Source organism: Sardina pilchardus, chromosome 6 (genome assembly GCF_963854185.1).
Source record: "Sardina pilchardus chromosome 6, fSarPil1.1, whole genome shotgun sequence".
Lineage (NCBI taxonomy): Eukaryota > Metazoa > Chordata > Actinopteri > Clupeiformes > Clupeidae > Sardina > Sardina pilchardus.
Window position 1 is genome coordinate 31,326,651 of NC_084999.1, and position 16,317 is coordinate 31,342,967.

Here is a 16,317-nt window from a genome sequence, read left to right on the forward strand (position 1 = left end):
GGTAATTGAAAAGATGTAACTTCATAGCAATTCTTGAAACCCTCACTAAAAAGGGAACGGCAATCACATGATCCAACTTCTATATTCAGTTAAACATCACAATATTTAAAATGTGATTTCAATTTTCAAGTTAGACCCAACTGTGTGATAGTCCCCTTTTGGGAATATCAAAAGCAGTATCATCATGGATATTGTTACATGTCTGGTGTGAAGCTCTCGGTGTCGTAGGGGTTTGGCGTGCGCTTGTGGGCGATGTATGTCCTGAGGCGCCGGGCAAGTCTGAAGAGGGCTCCCAGGGGGATAAGCATGCAGGGCACAGCAGCCAGCAGCACACAGATGGAGTACACCCACCTTGGGTACGGACGCACGTCAGGGAGGGGGAAATCCACCTGCACCAGAGACACAACTCACTGAAGATTTCTAAACATGCACAACTCATTATCTTAGCCTCCGCCTCAAAGGTAAAGGTGCCGCGACAGGTGTGATGATTTTGGCATAGAAAAATAAATAGAAACAAAACAGTTCATGTGAGTATGAAAAACTGGCAAAATGACTGTGTGTCTTGGCCAAACAAATGGTGCCTATAAACTAACTGTCTTTAGTTTCTATTTATTTGATTTTATGTAGACATAAAAAACAAAAGAGAAAAAAATCAGAAAAATTCAGAAAAATATATGGGAATACTGACAATACTATGTATTTTTACCATTAGGATTATAACTGTTCTGTCTAAAAGATTTGTTACAATTCTTGTGACAGTACCTTTATCCAACATGATTATGGCTTCATGTAATTATTATTATTAGAGATGTGAGAATGTCTTACATAGTTGGGGTTCCATGCGGAGTATGTTGGCTTCTCTCCTGCCTCTACCACAATGTATGCCAGAAACACAACAAGCAGCATCAGTGGACTAATGACCCTCCAAGTGACCTGCCAGTACAGGTTAGGCCTTCGACCTGTCATCCACTCTATGTCATCGTTGAACCTGGACACAAAATAAAAATGATAGTCTTTCATAGACAATGTAAATGTAAAGGTCAATATGTCCCACACTTTTGCTGCTCTTTTTTACAGTATGTTTTGTCTGTACATATATTACTGTAGATAGAATGATAACTACCTGTTGATTCCATATATGAAGACTACTGCTGTGATTTCAAAAAAGGCAATGACAAGCAGAGGCAGTGATCCAACATAGTTGTTGAAAATCTCAAGCCAATAGTTTCCTGATCCCAGAGTGAAGAGGAGGGCCACAGAGAAGGACACCATACACATGAACCCTGAGTAAAAGAAAACCGTTTCAAACCAAAAGATTTAGCTATCAACTATTCTTGACATTTCTCTTTGTTTAGTAGGCCTACTACAAGCTGCGGTTCTCTTTGTAGTGCTACCTGTAAAGATTTCTTTAGGGCACCATTTGGGCACCAGATGGAGGTCAAGAAGAGGTGTTAGAACTCCCTCCAGATTCCCAAACATGGAGGACAGGCCCAAGCTGAACAGCATGACGAAGAAGAGCACTGCCCACACCTGGGAGCCAGGCATCTTGATCACCGCCTCGGTGAACACTATGAAAGCCAGACCAGTTCCCGAGGCACTCTGAAAGACAGGGAGACATTATTAAAACTTTAAGCAGTGAGAAGTTATTTCAAACGGGACACTATGTGCGATAACGTGTACCTCATCAAGAAATGTTTTAAGACTGCAGGTCCTCAAATGCAGGCCCATCACTAGACTGGGATCAGTAGCGTTTAAATGGGTAAGCCAGTCATCATAGTTTTCCACTGTCATGTTCTGATCTCCAATGTTGAAAGCATTTGTCAGCGCCAGGATATTTCTGTTATTGTTAAGGGAAGACACTATTAGCTTATAGAAATAAAGGCAAATATGTCCACACGTATTCACAATATTTTCACAAAGAACACAAATCCATGAACTTACTTGCCAAGGCAGTCATTAAAATTTGCATTGGCCTTGAATCCCAAAATGGCAAATATAGGTATTGAAGCATAAATCGATGTGGCACTGTTAACAAGTCCAACGATGAGGGTATCACGCTCACAGTTATTCCTAAATATTGGAATGGAATGAGTTCAGGATTATTGTTACATTTATTACATTGAATAAACAAATGTCTGCATGAATGAATACAGATATGGAAAAACTGACTGTTATTAGAGGATATCTGTATAACATTTATTCTTACTTCTGGGGATTATAGCTGGAAAATGCAATGAGTCCCCCAAAGGCTAAAGATAAGGAGAAGAAGATCTGTGTAGCAGCATCCAACCACACCTTTGGGTTCTTCAGAGTTTCCCACTGCCATCAGAAAACAACTCTCAGCAATACCCACAGAGAACTTCACAGTGTGTTTGTGTAAATGTATGTAAAGGAACTGGAGACATGATGGGTAATACTCACGTCTGGTGTGAAGAGGTACACAAGGCCCAGAGACGCTCCTGGGAGAGTCAGCGCTCTGATCACAAAGATGGTGAGCACAAGGTACGGGAACGTGGCTGTGACATACACTGCCTAAAAAATCAACACATACTCATACAATCTTCTTCTTCTGTTCATTCTCTCTCTCTCTCTTTCTCTTACACTCTCTCTCTCTTTCTATGTACATACAGTATCCACTAATAATAGACAGTAAAATGAACAATGCCATCAAGATGATTGCTGGAGAAATTATGACATTGAAAAAGCATTATACAGTTTACATAGAGTATCAACATTAAAACACAATGGAAGAACAATGTTGAATGCCTCTTTAGAGAATCTCTTACTTTGCCAATAGTTTCAATACCACGAATGAAGCACACGTAGACCAGGCACCAAGCTGTAGCGAGGCATAGCACCATCCACCACTGCAATGAGCCACTTGTATCGATGTTAGGAGTGATGTTTAATGTCTTCCGGTACCAGAAGTAATTCACTGGTGTGCTTTTCTCACACTCAGTGATGTAGCCTTTGTTTGTGTAGAAAAAGATGGATAGAACATTAGAACATTGTAGGTTCTCAAAGTTGTGCCTTTAATAGTGCTTGGGGGCCAATGTACCTGTTCTGTTCATGTCGATCGGGCAGTTCTCCCATGGGAGAGGATTTTGGAATGAGTGGAAAAAGTACCACAAGATCCAGGCCAGGATTGTGTTGTAGAACAAGCCCACCAAGAAGGACACCGTCATCGAGGCAAGACCTGCCAATAAACCCTATAGTGAGGACACTTGTGTATGTGGCTACATAAAATAACTTTTGGCCTTTTTGTGAGACATACTCTACAGAGTACGTCTATAGTACAATATATAGTACAATATAATATATTGTGTTTTCTTCATACGTTTAATGCACTTGCTTACCTACTCCTCCTAGATATGGGGAGATTGAGGTCCATACTCCGATGCTCCCCATCCTCAGCCTCTGCCCTATAGCCAGCTCCAAGTGCAGCAGCGGCAGGCCCTCAAACACGAGTGCTATCAGGTAGGGGATGAGGAATGCACCTGGGGAGTGCAAAGGTACACAGTCACAACTGACCTGCTGACTGGCTCAGCAACCACAAAAAGCCTGCAACCATGTGAGTAAATGAGAGGATGGCCTGGGTTGGAGCTGCATGACGTCTTTCAGACATTAAGCTTGCCTTGAGCTAATTTGTTACCTCTGCCAAGGAGGTTATGTTTTCATCGGGATTTGTTTGTTTGTTTGATTGTTTGTTTGTCTGTTAGCAAGATAACTAAAAAAGTTATGAATGGATTTTGCTGACATTTTCAGGAAAGGTCTGAAATGACCCAAGGACGAAACCATTTAATTTTGGTAGTGATTCGGATCACTGACTGGATCCAGGAGGCAGGGTTTGTTTGTCTGTTTGTCAGTCTGTTAGCAAGATAACTCAAAAAGTTATGGATGGATTTCGATTAAATTTTCAGGAAATGTTATAGGCTGGGTGAACCCTGCCTGACCTACCGGTGAATTTGGATTTCGCCCGGCAGCCTAGGCTGGAAACCTGCACATCTATCTCCCCTGCTTCCTGTCCACAACCTTTGGATCCAATCAATCACAAACTAGCTTATCCAAAAGAGGCACCGGATCGTTGGTCTGATTGGTTGAAGGGCTATCCAAGCGTACGGACAAGGGACAATTTTCCAGAAATACATCATGTCCGGTGCCATTTTCCTCATGCTGATTGGTGGCTGTTCCACTCTCAGCTCATGCACGAGCTTAGTGTGGGAACGAGCTCTCCTTCTGTACCTTACGTCAATCAGTAACCTGGCACTTAATTGGCTAAGTAAAACGGCACTGGAAACAAGCCCCTTGAAACGCCATGAAAAAATATTTCAATTTTGGCAATTTTCACTAGCCTCACATTCCCATTGAAATGAATGGGGGCGGGACTTGTTCACTTTCTCCAGTTCTTATAATACCTCCATGGTACGGAGTCATTCGAACAATGCCCATTGATCACGCCTCTTGTGCAGTAGAAATAAAGTGCAGACTCCCAATACTAATGCTTAATCTTAAAAGATTGAGTTTAGTATGGAGATAGCCAGACTAAAGAAGGGTCTGAAATGTTCTCGTGAGTGCACAATTTGAATTGTGTCTGCAAGATACTCTGGCAATGAGTAATGATGCACTTTTCTTTTACCCCATGCATCGGGGGTAATCAAATCGTTGAATCTGATTTAGATGGGGCAAATAACCTGATAACTGTATTTCAACACGCATACAAGAAAGGACATTCTACATGCACTGCTCTTACTCAAATGACAGATGAGTGGCTGACAGAAATTGACCATCAAAACATATGTGGTGCTGTCCTATTAGATTTTACTGCAGCATTTGATGTAATTTACCATGGCCTCCAAAAGCTTGAAAGCTAAGGTTTTCAACCCCCAACAATTGACTTGTTGAAGAGCTATCTGACACTAAGGTCACAAGTATTTTTGATGGCAGTATCTCAGACAGTGTAAGAGTTGAGTGTGGTGTACCACAAGGAAGCTGCTTGGGCCCAATAATGTTCTCCATCTTTACTAATGATCTACCTTTGCTCTACATAATGGCAGGGTAGTAATGTATACAGATGATACAACTGTGTATACATCTGCAACACCTGCAGACCTGGCAAACTCCTTAAATAATGTGTTAGGAAAAATAGAGGGTTGGGTAAAACAAAATAGACTGGTCCTAAATATAGCAAAAATAAGAAGTATTGTGTTTGGTTCTAATCATTCCTTAATGGGCCAGTGCTTACTTTCTCTCTATTACTGTAACAAAACACCAATATAACAGGTAAATTAAGTTAAGCTACAGTATGTGTCATCCTAGACAGACTGTCCTGGTCTAAACAAATTGACCAGACAGTGAAACAAATGAGTAGTGGAATAGCTGCAGTAGCACATTCCTAACAGCAGATTTAAAAAAGGTTACAGAGACATGGTCCTTTCTCAGATGGAATATTGCAGTATTATTATGGTCAAATGCCACCAAAGAACATCTGGCTAAACTTCAGCGGGTCCAGAACAAAGCAGCACAGCACGACTTGTTCTTAGATGTCCATGCAAGACAAATATTAACCACATGCACTCACACTTAAAGTGGTTGAAAGTTGAAGATACTTCCATATTATTATCAACCTGGACCATTAAAAACAAAACACCACTGTGTCAGTATGCGGCTGCGGGTTTTTTTTACTGTACCTAAGGCCAACTCCAACAGATCAAATATAGACCGACCCTCCTCAAATATAGAGCAATTGCAGCATGGAACAAGTTGCCAACTTTTTAAATTAAAATTAATGTAAAAATATGCGTCAAAATATGCTTTTTTATCCATTATGTCAAAAAACACATGTCACATGTCTTAGTCAGTCATATGAACAGCTGTTATCTGAACAGTAGGGGGTATATATGTAAGAGAGGGTTTTTTGTATATATTTTGTGTAGGTGAATATACTGTACATACTGTATGTGTGTGTGTGTGTGTGTGTGCGTGTGTCTGTGTGTACAGTATGTGAGCTTCTGTATACGTATATGTATGGAGTCTTGTCAATCTAAGGTTTGCTAATATGATGTAATGAAGTTTTAAATGATTCATTATCTGTCTGTATTGTCGGACCCCAGGAAGAATAGCTGGGACGTATGCCCCAGCTAATGGGGATCCTATAAACAATAAACAATTAACAATTGTCTTCAGATTCTCTCCACAGTAGCACTAAAGTGTAATGACATGTTGAGCCATATACTGTAAGGGCTTAGTCATTTAGAAATTTACTTTGAAGTGGTGAATTTGCCCCCAAGGCAATTGCTACAATTATGTTTGTACAGATGCATAATCCAGTCTTACTCAAAAGATGTTCTGATTAACATAAGATCCCCAACGACAGTTTACAATTGTTATAAAAAAAGACCCTTTGAATGTAGTTGTGTCCTTTAAGTCAATAGCAACAACTGTCCTTACTATAAAAATGCTGGATATACACATGATAAAAAGAATGTTTGGAGGAAAAAGATGGGCATATGTTTGTTTGATAATGCCATGCTATTAACTCTTTTCTGCCCTTCAGAGGACATTTAATCAAGAATGAAATACATTCTGAAATGAATCCAGACTTTCATATAAAAATAATTAATGCAGAATTACAACATAACTTTGCAAAAGCATGTTAAACAGTGTGCTTCTATAATGTACAGTGTCCCTGATATGAATTGAATCCAGACAAAGAATTATACTAGGATGTTGAGAAGAAGAGATGGCGTAAACAAGATTTTATACAATAATGTTTCCTCATATATCAACAAAAATGGTTGACAACCAGAAGAGGTAACAAAAAGCATATTCAGCAGGACTTCAACACTACATCATTTTATTATTAGGGTATTCAACCTTTTGATGGTAAGATTTGATAATCAGTGTGGTATCATGTGCACATACTGTACATACAGTACTGTACTGTACTGGACTCTTCAAAAAGCAGAATGTAATTATAAGAAGAATGACAAATATACAAAATTAGGTGTATTTAGTAGATTGGTGTACATCATAGAAACTTGGCAGCAGATGGAAACAAAACTTTCTTCTAAAAAAAACTTTCTTTCTAAAAAAGATAGAAAGAACTTTTATGCTGATCATGTAACACAACATGGAAAGGAGCCTCAAAATTAACTTTAAATGGTCTGCTAATATTGGAAGGAAACATTTCCCACCCTCAATGCACCACAAAAGTAAGGACTCACCTCCTCCATATGTCTGACATAGGTAAGGAAAACGCCAGACTCACCTCCTCCATATGTCTGACATAGGTAAGGAAAACGCCAGACGTTTCCAAGACCAACAGCAAAGCCAATACAGGTCAGCAGGTACTGAACCTTGTTGTCCCATTTTGGACGTTCATCAGTGACTTTGGACTCGTCCACCTGAATATCATCAGACATGGTCCTCATAGCATCCCCCATGATATGACTGGCTCTTGCACTAAGGAAGTTCAGTATACCCTCTCTGTTATTTTGATACAAAGGTCTGAAGCTTTGGTCTTGGGTTTAGTCTAGTCCATGTGTCAGATACACTGATACTGATACAGTTTCAATGTTGTGCTGCAGCCCCTGTTGATTTCTGGTTTTAAGGAGAAAGGAGGGGCCTGTGCAGAACCGTATCTTCTGTCGGGACCTGGAGCTCAACAAAGGCCTGATATGCATTTGAGTACATACAGTAGGAGGGCCGTACATGTGTGCGTAAGTGGCCATTCTGAGAGGCAGGAGAAAGCTGTGGGACCATTACACTTAACTGAGGCATTTATTGAAGAGCTTGTTGTTTTCTCACCATTAATTTAGAGTTAATTTGTAACTCACTAAGTGAAATGGAAAAAAAATAATAACAATAAAAAACAATCAAAGGCTGATATGAGCAAAGAACAATGATGGTTTAAGTTGTGCTCAAATAATTGAAGAGAGGACAAAGTTGAACCTCTTATTCACAGAATATATTTCTATAAGATGTAAAAACGCTTTTAAGCTTTTATGTACATACACAATTTACTATTTTTTTGTTACACATCATATAAATACAAAATACAATGCCATGATATAAACCTATGGTACACATATTATTACAATACCTTATTGTGGTAATCAATACTGATAAATAATATCTTTTTTACTTAGGTGCATTGTTTTCTTTTTGTTGCACAAATGAATATAAATTATGAATTAATATAAATTCTATTAACATTGTGGTAGTGCAAAACAAAGTTATGAATGTATCGTGCAGAAATATGAAGAGGGGAAATATAAAAGGAGATAACAATAGTTGACATGGTAGTGGTGTCTCTTTGGACCAGTTTGGTCATTGTTGTGCAATGTCAGATCTGGTATCCAAAAGTATTCCATGCACTAGCAATGAAATATTCTGATATCAAAAGAAACCTTTTTTAGATACAATAAAAATGGTGCTCCATGCTCCATGCTCATACATTTTTCAGTGAAACTGGACATCAGATGTGTGAATATATACTGTTTTTAACTGATTGAACTTTAAATGTGTCTGCGTTCATGTAGTCCTTCATGAGTCTCTCCTCTTCAGGCTGTCCTCCATCTGGTAAGAAACACTACTGACCGTTTCTGCTTTGTCATCTGTGTCCTTGTTGCAGCAGCGGGTTTGTATCAGCCTGAAAAGAGCTGCTCCCGGCACAGCAAGACTCGGTATTCCAGCCAAGATGAATATGATGACATAGATCCACTCTGGGTATGGCTTCTTCTCGAGAGTGGGAAAGTTATCCTGGGAATAAACATGTTTCAAACATATTTGTCAAAACAAGAACAAAGAACAAAATCACAGTAAGGATTGTATTCAACCTGTAGCACGTGAACTTGAACTTTACAAATATTCACAGATGTGTAACACCAGAAACATAGTGTGCTGTGTGATATATTGGCATATTAAACAGTAAGTACTGTAACAGTATATTTCATAAAACAAAAGTTTTTGCATCAGTGATGATGATTGAACTGATTTCTTACAGAGGCTGGATCCCAGGCGATGTAGAAGATATCCTTGCTGACCGTTGTGATAAGGTAGAACACAAGGATGGCCAACATGATGAGAGGACTAATGAATCGCCAGGTGACCTGCCAGAAGATGTTGGGCTTGTGTCCGATCATGAACACCAAGTCGTCGTTGAACCTGGAAGTTAAACAAATGACACTGTGGTGAGCAATGCTATTTCATTCATCAACTACAGTCCTCTGATTAGAAGCCGCAAAAAACTCACCTGTCAATGCCATATACGTACACCACTCCGATCATCTCGCAGAAGGCAATGATAAGCAATGGAATGGAACCCGCAAAGGTGTCAAAGAGGGCAAGCCAGTAATTTCCTGATCCTTGGACAAATATGAGTCCCACCAAGCAGCAAACGAGACAGGTTATACCTGCATGAAGCAAAGTTAGGGATGTGGGGAAAGGAGATTTGAATTCAATTCAATAATAATTAAAAAAAAAAAAACATTATAGCGCTTATAACAGTGGCCATTATCTCAAGGCACTTCACTGTGGGGTATAACCATTATCTTCAACTCAAGACACCAGATAAGAACGCCCATTTCCACAGAAGGACAACAGATAGAAGCTTTTGCATTGTGGGAAAGATCATATGCATGCAGGTCAAAAGTCTTTCATAATAATAGTGCTTATCAGACTGGCCATGTTGACAACCCTCATAAACCATCTGATGGTACTTACTGCTGCTGAATTGTATTTTATTTGTGTTATTATGATAATATGTGAGGAATATGTTGTCCGCCTCCAAATTCTTCAATTTCAGTTAATTCAGTCTCACTCAAACATTTGAATTATATATATATATATATATATATATATAGATATATATATATAGATATAGATATATACACACAGTATTTCCATCATTTCAATGATGATTAAGGTCATCTTTACACCCACCTGTGACAAGCTCTTTAGGCCATGACTTGGGTAAAACCTTCAGGTCCTGTAGAGGAACCAACACCCCTTCAATGTTGCCGAACATGGATGACAAGCCCAGGCAGAAAAGCATGATGAAGAATAGGACGGACCACAGAGGAGACAATGGCATCTTTGTGATGGCCTCAGTGAACACAATGAAGGCCAGACCCGTCCCCTCAACGCCCTTAAAAGGCAGAAAGTGTCACAGCTGTCATCAGACTCATAGGCATAGTTCAATTGAGCAGTGTACCTTTTCACTGATTTATGCTTTCCTCTTCCTTAATATGCTGTAAGTCTAAATATGAACTGTCAAAAAGCTGCTGAGGAGTTCATACCTCACTGAGGAAAGTGTTCAGGTCGCAGGTTTTAAGGTTGAGTGCTTGGATGATGTCTGGATTTGTACTGTTGTACTGAACCACTATCTCATCATAGTTAGTTGTGTTGACACTCTCCTCGGGCAGATCAAAGGCGTTCATTAGGGCTAGAATGTTCCTGAAATTGAAAGTGAAAGTGTCTATATTACTTATCTTTATACTTGTATCAGACATTGTTTTTTTCATTATTAATAATCATATTAAAGGGTATGTGTGTTAGTGTGTATGCTTAGTGAGTCATATGTTTAGCTGGTACAGTATAGCTGGTCATATGTTTTACATCTCTAGTAATGGTACTGGACACATACCCACTCAGACAGTCATCAAAACGCTCTGTTGCTCTGAAGCCAATGATGCTGTATATGACTGTAGCAGCATAGACTGATGTGAAGGCGTTGATGATAGAGATGATCACTGCATCCTGTTCGCAGTTATTACTATGGACAAAAGACATGGCATTATTATGATGCTGTTTGCTGCTCTGTTCAGCTCTGTTGACATGGTAGATGCAGAGTGTTTAGAGGAGCATTCAAGAGCACTTACTGCACTGAGTTGTAGCTGGAGAAGGAGATGAGCCCTCCAAAGGCTAACGAGAAGGAATAGAACACCTGAGCGCCTGCATCCAGCCAGGTGGTGGGGTTAGCTAACTCATTCAGCTACGTATCCGTGCACACACACACACACACACACACACACACACACACACACACACACACACACACACACACACACACACACACACACACACACACACACACACACACACACACACACACAGAGGGATTAGTTAGTTGATTTGATACAATTCCCACCCTAGGCACCATTGTTCCCAGAAGAGGCATCACCAGCGTCTGAATATGGATGAGCACTACTCACATCTGGTGTGAAGAGGAACTTGATTCCGTCCACAGAGCCTTTGAGAGTGAGCCCTCGGATCAGGAAGATGGTGAGCACCAAATAAGGGAGCGTGGAGGTGACGTACACCGCCTTGGAGAGGGAGCAGTGAGTGGACATATCAACTGGTTAAAATAACATTATAATGTCGTATTTATTATGTAATCTCATTTATATTGATGTGCTGCAAAAACATGTGCTTACTGTAGCTAATTTGTGTTGTTATATTGTTCTCCAAATGAATGTTTCACTTTAACAACCCTCATTGTTCACTCAATTTAGCATAAAGTACTCTATTGCTTCAGAGAGCATGCCGAGGCTTTGTTTTTCAAGACCATAAAGCTATAAACCGAAGGCAATCCTATTCCCAGTAAACATTTACAACCTTGTGTCCTCAGAGCAGCCTTAGTGTCGTCATTAAATGGACTGTACTTTCCACCTTGACGTATAGAGTGACTCACAGGTCTTCAGTGCCCGTGCTGAGGGTCAGACCTACCTTCCCCGTGGTTTCAATGCCGCGGATGCAGCAGATGTAGAGCACGCCCCAGGCGCTGATCAGACACAACACCATCCACCACTGCAGGCCCCCCGTGTCGTCGATCACATCGGTGGTGTTGAGTGTCTGCCGATACCAGAAGTAGTCCACCGGCGAGCTCCTCACACACTCAGACTCCAGGCCTGTGATTGGTGGTGGAGAAACGTAGATACATTTCACACCAACAATGGAACAGAAACATCTCACATCTGTCATGACCTGCTGAAATGGCTTCACTGTCCTGATGGAGCATCCAACTCACCCGTCCCGTTGGCATTCATAGGACACTGACTCCATGGCAGTGGCTCCTGAAACGAGTTGAAGAAGTACCACATGACCCAGGCAATGATCATGTTGTAGTACAGACTGATCAGGAGAGACACACCCATGGAAGCCAAGCCTGTGGAGCAGAACATCATGTCAGGACGTGCAGAGTGGTCCTCGGGAGACAACTCTCAACATGAACAAACAACATCGTAAAAGAGGACTTCCCTCAATGTACTTTCCGAGAATGAAAATAAAGGTTTCAATCAAAACAAACAACATTAGTGTTAAAGAGAACTCACCGACTCCAAGCATGTAGGGGTTAATTGTCCTCCAGACCCCCAAGCTGCCTTTTCTTAGACGCTGGCCAATGGCGAACTCCAGGTGCAGTAGAGGGACGCCCTCAAAGACCAGCAGGATCAGGAAGGGAATCATAAAGGCCCCTGAAAATAACAGCTCAGTTTACTTCATTGAAGAAGCATACTTTCAAAATATGAACTTTTGAAACATGAAACACACTGGCGTATTGCACTTCATTTTTTATGACAGAGTTGACATTATAAGGGACGGCAGTGGCTCAGGAGGTAGAGGAGTCGTCCAGTAACTGGGAGGTTGCTGGTTTGAGCCCTGTTGAAGTGTCCTTGAGCAAGACGTCTAACCCCAGGGCTCCCGATGAGCATGTTGGCGCCTTGCATGGCAACCTCCGCCATTGGCATGTGAATGGGTGAATACAGTATGAGACATGATAATGTAAAGCACTTTGGGTGCTCACTGAGGCTGAAAAAAAGCGCTATATAAATGCAGTCCCTTAATGATTTACCATTTACCAAAATTCAAGATGTAAATCTAATCTGGTGCAGGGAATCACGTGCAGATGATAACACACATATCTGCCTTTGTTCTGAGACTGAGACTGGTGTGCTGTGGAAGGCGGTGCACCACAGTCAGAGAAAATAAAATGCAACTTGAGATTTCTCCTTTGTTGATAGTGTGTAGAGTGTGACCACTTAGGCACATTTTATTCTTTGATTGGCATATGTTGACACAACTGATAACAGCCCAAGGGAACAGATTAAGCGTTGGGAACAGGAAAGGGTTCAAGGCTGGAAGTTTAAAATCATTACACAACAGGAAAGTTGTATTATTTCTTTGTTATCAACGTGCTACTGGTGGTTCCTTTTCAAACAGTCAATTACCCTAAAAGATTGATACCTGTATGGTCTGCACTTTCCATGGAGTGCAAAGTCACTCTACCCAGCAGACTTACATGTCAGCCTTTTTCTCTCAGCCTGGTTAATATATGAAGATACCACCGAAGAATTGACACCTACAGAGTGACCCTTACAAGGATCGTAGTTAACCTTGAGTTAAGGGTTGAGGTAAATGTGTAACAAAATCACAGCTGTTGTTGCCTCGCTGGGATGATGTGTTAAATTCACCTTAAGTAATTTGTGTCATTTGTGCTTTGCTGTATTGACTGTAAATAAATAAAATGTGCAAAATCCTCTCACACCTGAATAGCAAACTCATTGCAACCCAGCTCTGTGATATGAAAACAATATTCTCCACACATATCCAAATTCAAATACTTCTCCAAACTGTATTCACCAACATTGCATATCATATATTCATGCATTACGAATAAAGTTGTATTATATATAATATTTTTTTCAAGTTGCAATTACATCTGCATCATTCAATTAATGCAATGGTCCAATTGCAGGTTATAGTGATTATTCAAATTGTGAATGGCATGCAAATTAATTGTCTAATTAAATAATAGTCTGAATATCAACGCTCAATTAAATGAGACATTAAGCTCATAGCATTTGTTGTCCTGCCTGATATCCGGATTTGTCATCAGTATTGATGAACCCTTTACTGACAATTTGAAAAATCTTATTTTCTTACAGAATCCCTCATTCCTTGACATGGATATGTAAATATTTCTGAATCAAAAATCAAGTATCAAATGTCAGAGAAGGTCTCACTCATGTTTTATTTACTGTTAAATATTCTTGTAATATTTCCATTAAGCTACAGACACACAAATTTAAGAATCCTACAGTTTTACAAAAATATTCTACTTCTAATATCAAACAAATGTGCAGTTTACCAGGCCTAAACACTTTAACATGTCCGTTTCTATCCTAAAATGTTCCCATTTTGTGCGTTTTCATTGATCTGACATTAATGGAATATTGTAACATTGCAAAAATCTTTCAAAAAACAAAGGTTTGCCTCTAACACTGTGAGAATGCATTCCATCATTTGATTGATTCTGAAACATTCTCTATTCAGACCAAACTGTAATATTACTGTTTCTGTTCGGGTTCACCCAACAGGGGGAATTCCTGTAGAAGTTGACAAACTCTGGTTTATTAGAAACTTTTTTATTATTTAGCTATTTAATGCCCCAAATTCACTTTTTATTGTTGTTCATGTGTTCCTATCTCAATGACGTACACTGGCGAATTACACCATTCCGTCCAACATCTTGTTTCTGTTTATTGTCAATTATTTGTTCATTTGTTCATTTGTCTGTGAAGCTCTTTGGGTTGCACATATATAAAAAAAAGCACTATACAAATAAACTTTCTTTACCAAAGTTTACAGACATTTAAAGCAAAATCTTCCTTGTTACCATTTTGTTTAGCCATTTAAGAAAGGTATAAGTAGAAAAGCAGAAACGATATGAGTAAAATCATCATCTCCTACCTCCTCCATGGCTCTGGCAGAGGTAGGGGAAGCGCCAGACGTTGCCCAGGCCCACGCAGAAGCCCACGCAGGTCAGCATGTACTGGGCCTTGTTGTCCCATTTGGGCCTGTCCCCGGCCTCCTCCACCTCCAGCCTGTCCAGCTGCTCATGGGTCAGGATCCGCTCGTCCAGGCCCGGGTTGGGGAGCTTCAGCTTCATGCTTGAGCGTGTGTCGCTGCTCTGGCCGACCGTGTTTGTGCAGATGGGCTTGTGTACAACGAGGGCAAGATTTATGGCAGTGCCAACGGGTGGCTGGCACAGTAGTAGCTCTGTAACTTCTGTAAATGCAACTCTAACACGTTGGAGAGAGATGACCCGTGCGCAAGGCAAAGGACAGTATTTATACCCTTGTCAACCTTCGGCTGGAGCTACAGCCTCTCCTAAATGACTGAGATTGTACAGTCAGCGGAACGAGACCAGTGCACACCGTCACTTCAATGAAACTGCACTTGACAATAATTAATGTCTTATCTGTGGGCTGGGACAGAGTGAGTCAACCATCTCTAATTAAAGAGCCCCTCCTCAGGTCCTCTGAGATGCCAATCAGAACAGAGATAATGATCTATATGACTCTCCCGTGGAGACTTTAAATAAGGGTTCAACAAACAGTTCAACAGTCAATGGTGTTATCTTGTACTTGCGCAGAAAAGCAGAGGAAGTTGTGTTTTAAAAGGTGCTTTATTATTGGTGACATTTTCTAATGTTTACATGATGGGGACAAACATTGACAGAGCGACTCTTGTTTTCCCCTCCGTATTGTCTGTAATGTTTGACTTCTCCAGCGCTTGTCTGCATAGCGCCCCTGCTTGTGTGGGTGAGGAGCAGAGGCACAGTGGTGGTGGCCATGGGCCCGTAAGAGCTCATATTGCTATTTGAAGGGAGTAGCTTATGGAAGAGCTTCTTACTTCACATGGAAGAAAAAATAAACCACTACTGACTTCCATCACGTTTTCATGTTTTTAAATAGCAATAACTCATTGTTAAATCTCTAATTGCATTGGTATGCTCTGAGAGTGTGATACAAAGGCAATCAGGATTACACTGCGGCTCCACAAAGCCTTGCCAGAGGCTGTCATAATGAATCATTAAGCTCAAGTGGATATGGTGTGGACACAACATCAAATGGAACTGGAGAGTTTCAAACTTTTGCTGCTTGAAGCAAAGAGCATTATATTCATCATCACAAATCACGCTGTGCTACAATTGAAACATATCATATTGCTACCAAATTACCTTAATTCATAACTTTGCCATTTATACAGATTTATACAGTGTGCTAAAGGTACTGTAGGTACAGTATACACAATTAAATGTTACAAACATTTGGCAGAGGTTAGAATTATGTTTCCACTTGATTTTGCAACAGCAAAACTTAAACAGTTATATATTAATAGTAATAATAATAATAATAATAATAATAATAATAATAATAATAATAATAATAATATATTATATATTGTATTGTAGAAATAATCATATATTAAAATCAAATAAAACACCACCAACCACTTTTCTGAAATGGATCTGTT

The 16,317-nt window shown here is 40.1% G+C and overlaps 2 protein-coding genes across 2 annotated transcripts; both read right to left on the reverse strand.

Moving 5' to 3' along the window:
- Window positions 1-194: 194 nt before the first annotated feature.
- Window positions 195-7,434, reverse strand: LOC134083457 (sodium-dependent neutral amino acid transporter B(0)AT3-like). The gene is made up of 12 exons (XM_062539782.1): window positions 7,268-7,434; window positions 3,357-3,497; window positions 3,059-3,196; window positions 2,787-2,968; window positions 2,422-2,532; window positions 2,207-2,319; window positions 1,942-2,070; window positions 1,681-1,837; window positions 1,395-1,599; window positions 1,124-1,283; window positions 826-988; window positions 195-389 (listed from the first exon to the last, which is right to left on the reverse strand). Exons 1-12 carry the CDS (start codon window positions 7,428-7,430, stop codon window positions 195-197), a joined length of 1,857 nt encoding a protein of 618 aa, XP_062395766.1. The 5' UTR covers window positions 7,431-7,434.
- An 815-nt stretch (window positions 7,435-8,249) lies between these two features.
- slc6a19b (solute carrier family 6 member 19b) lies at window positions 8,250-15,164 on the reverse strand. Its single transcript, XM_062537816.1, has 12 exons — window positions 14,749-15,164; window positions 12,333-12,473; window positions 12,029-12,166; window positions 11,728-11,909; window positions 11,214-11,324; window positions 10,881-10,993; window positions 10,646-10,774; window positions 10,299-10,455; window positions 9,943-10,147; window positions 9,254-9,413; window positions 9,003-9,165; window positions 8,250-8,760 (listed from the first exon to the last, which is right to left on the reverse strand). The coding sequence occupies exons 1-12, from the start codon at window positions 14,945-14,947 to the stop codon at window positions 8,545-8,547; spliced, it is 1,914 nt and encodes a 637-aa protein (XP_062393800.1). The 5' UTR covers window positions 14,948-15,164; the 3' UTR covers window positions 8,250-8,544.
- Between the last annotated feature and the right edge of the window lie 1,153 nt (window positions 15,165-16,317).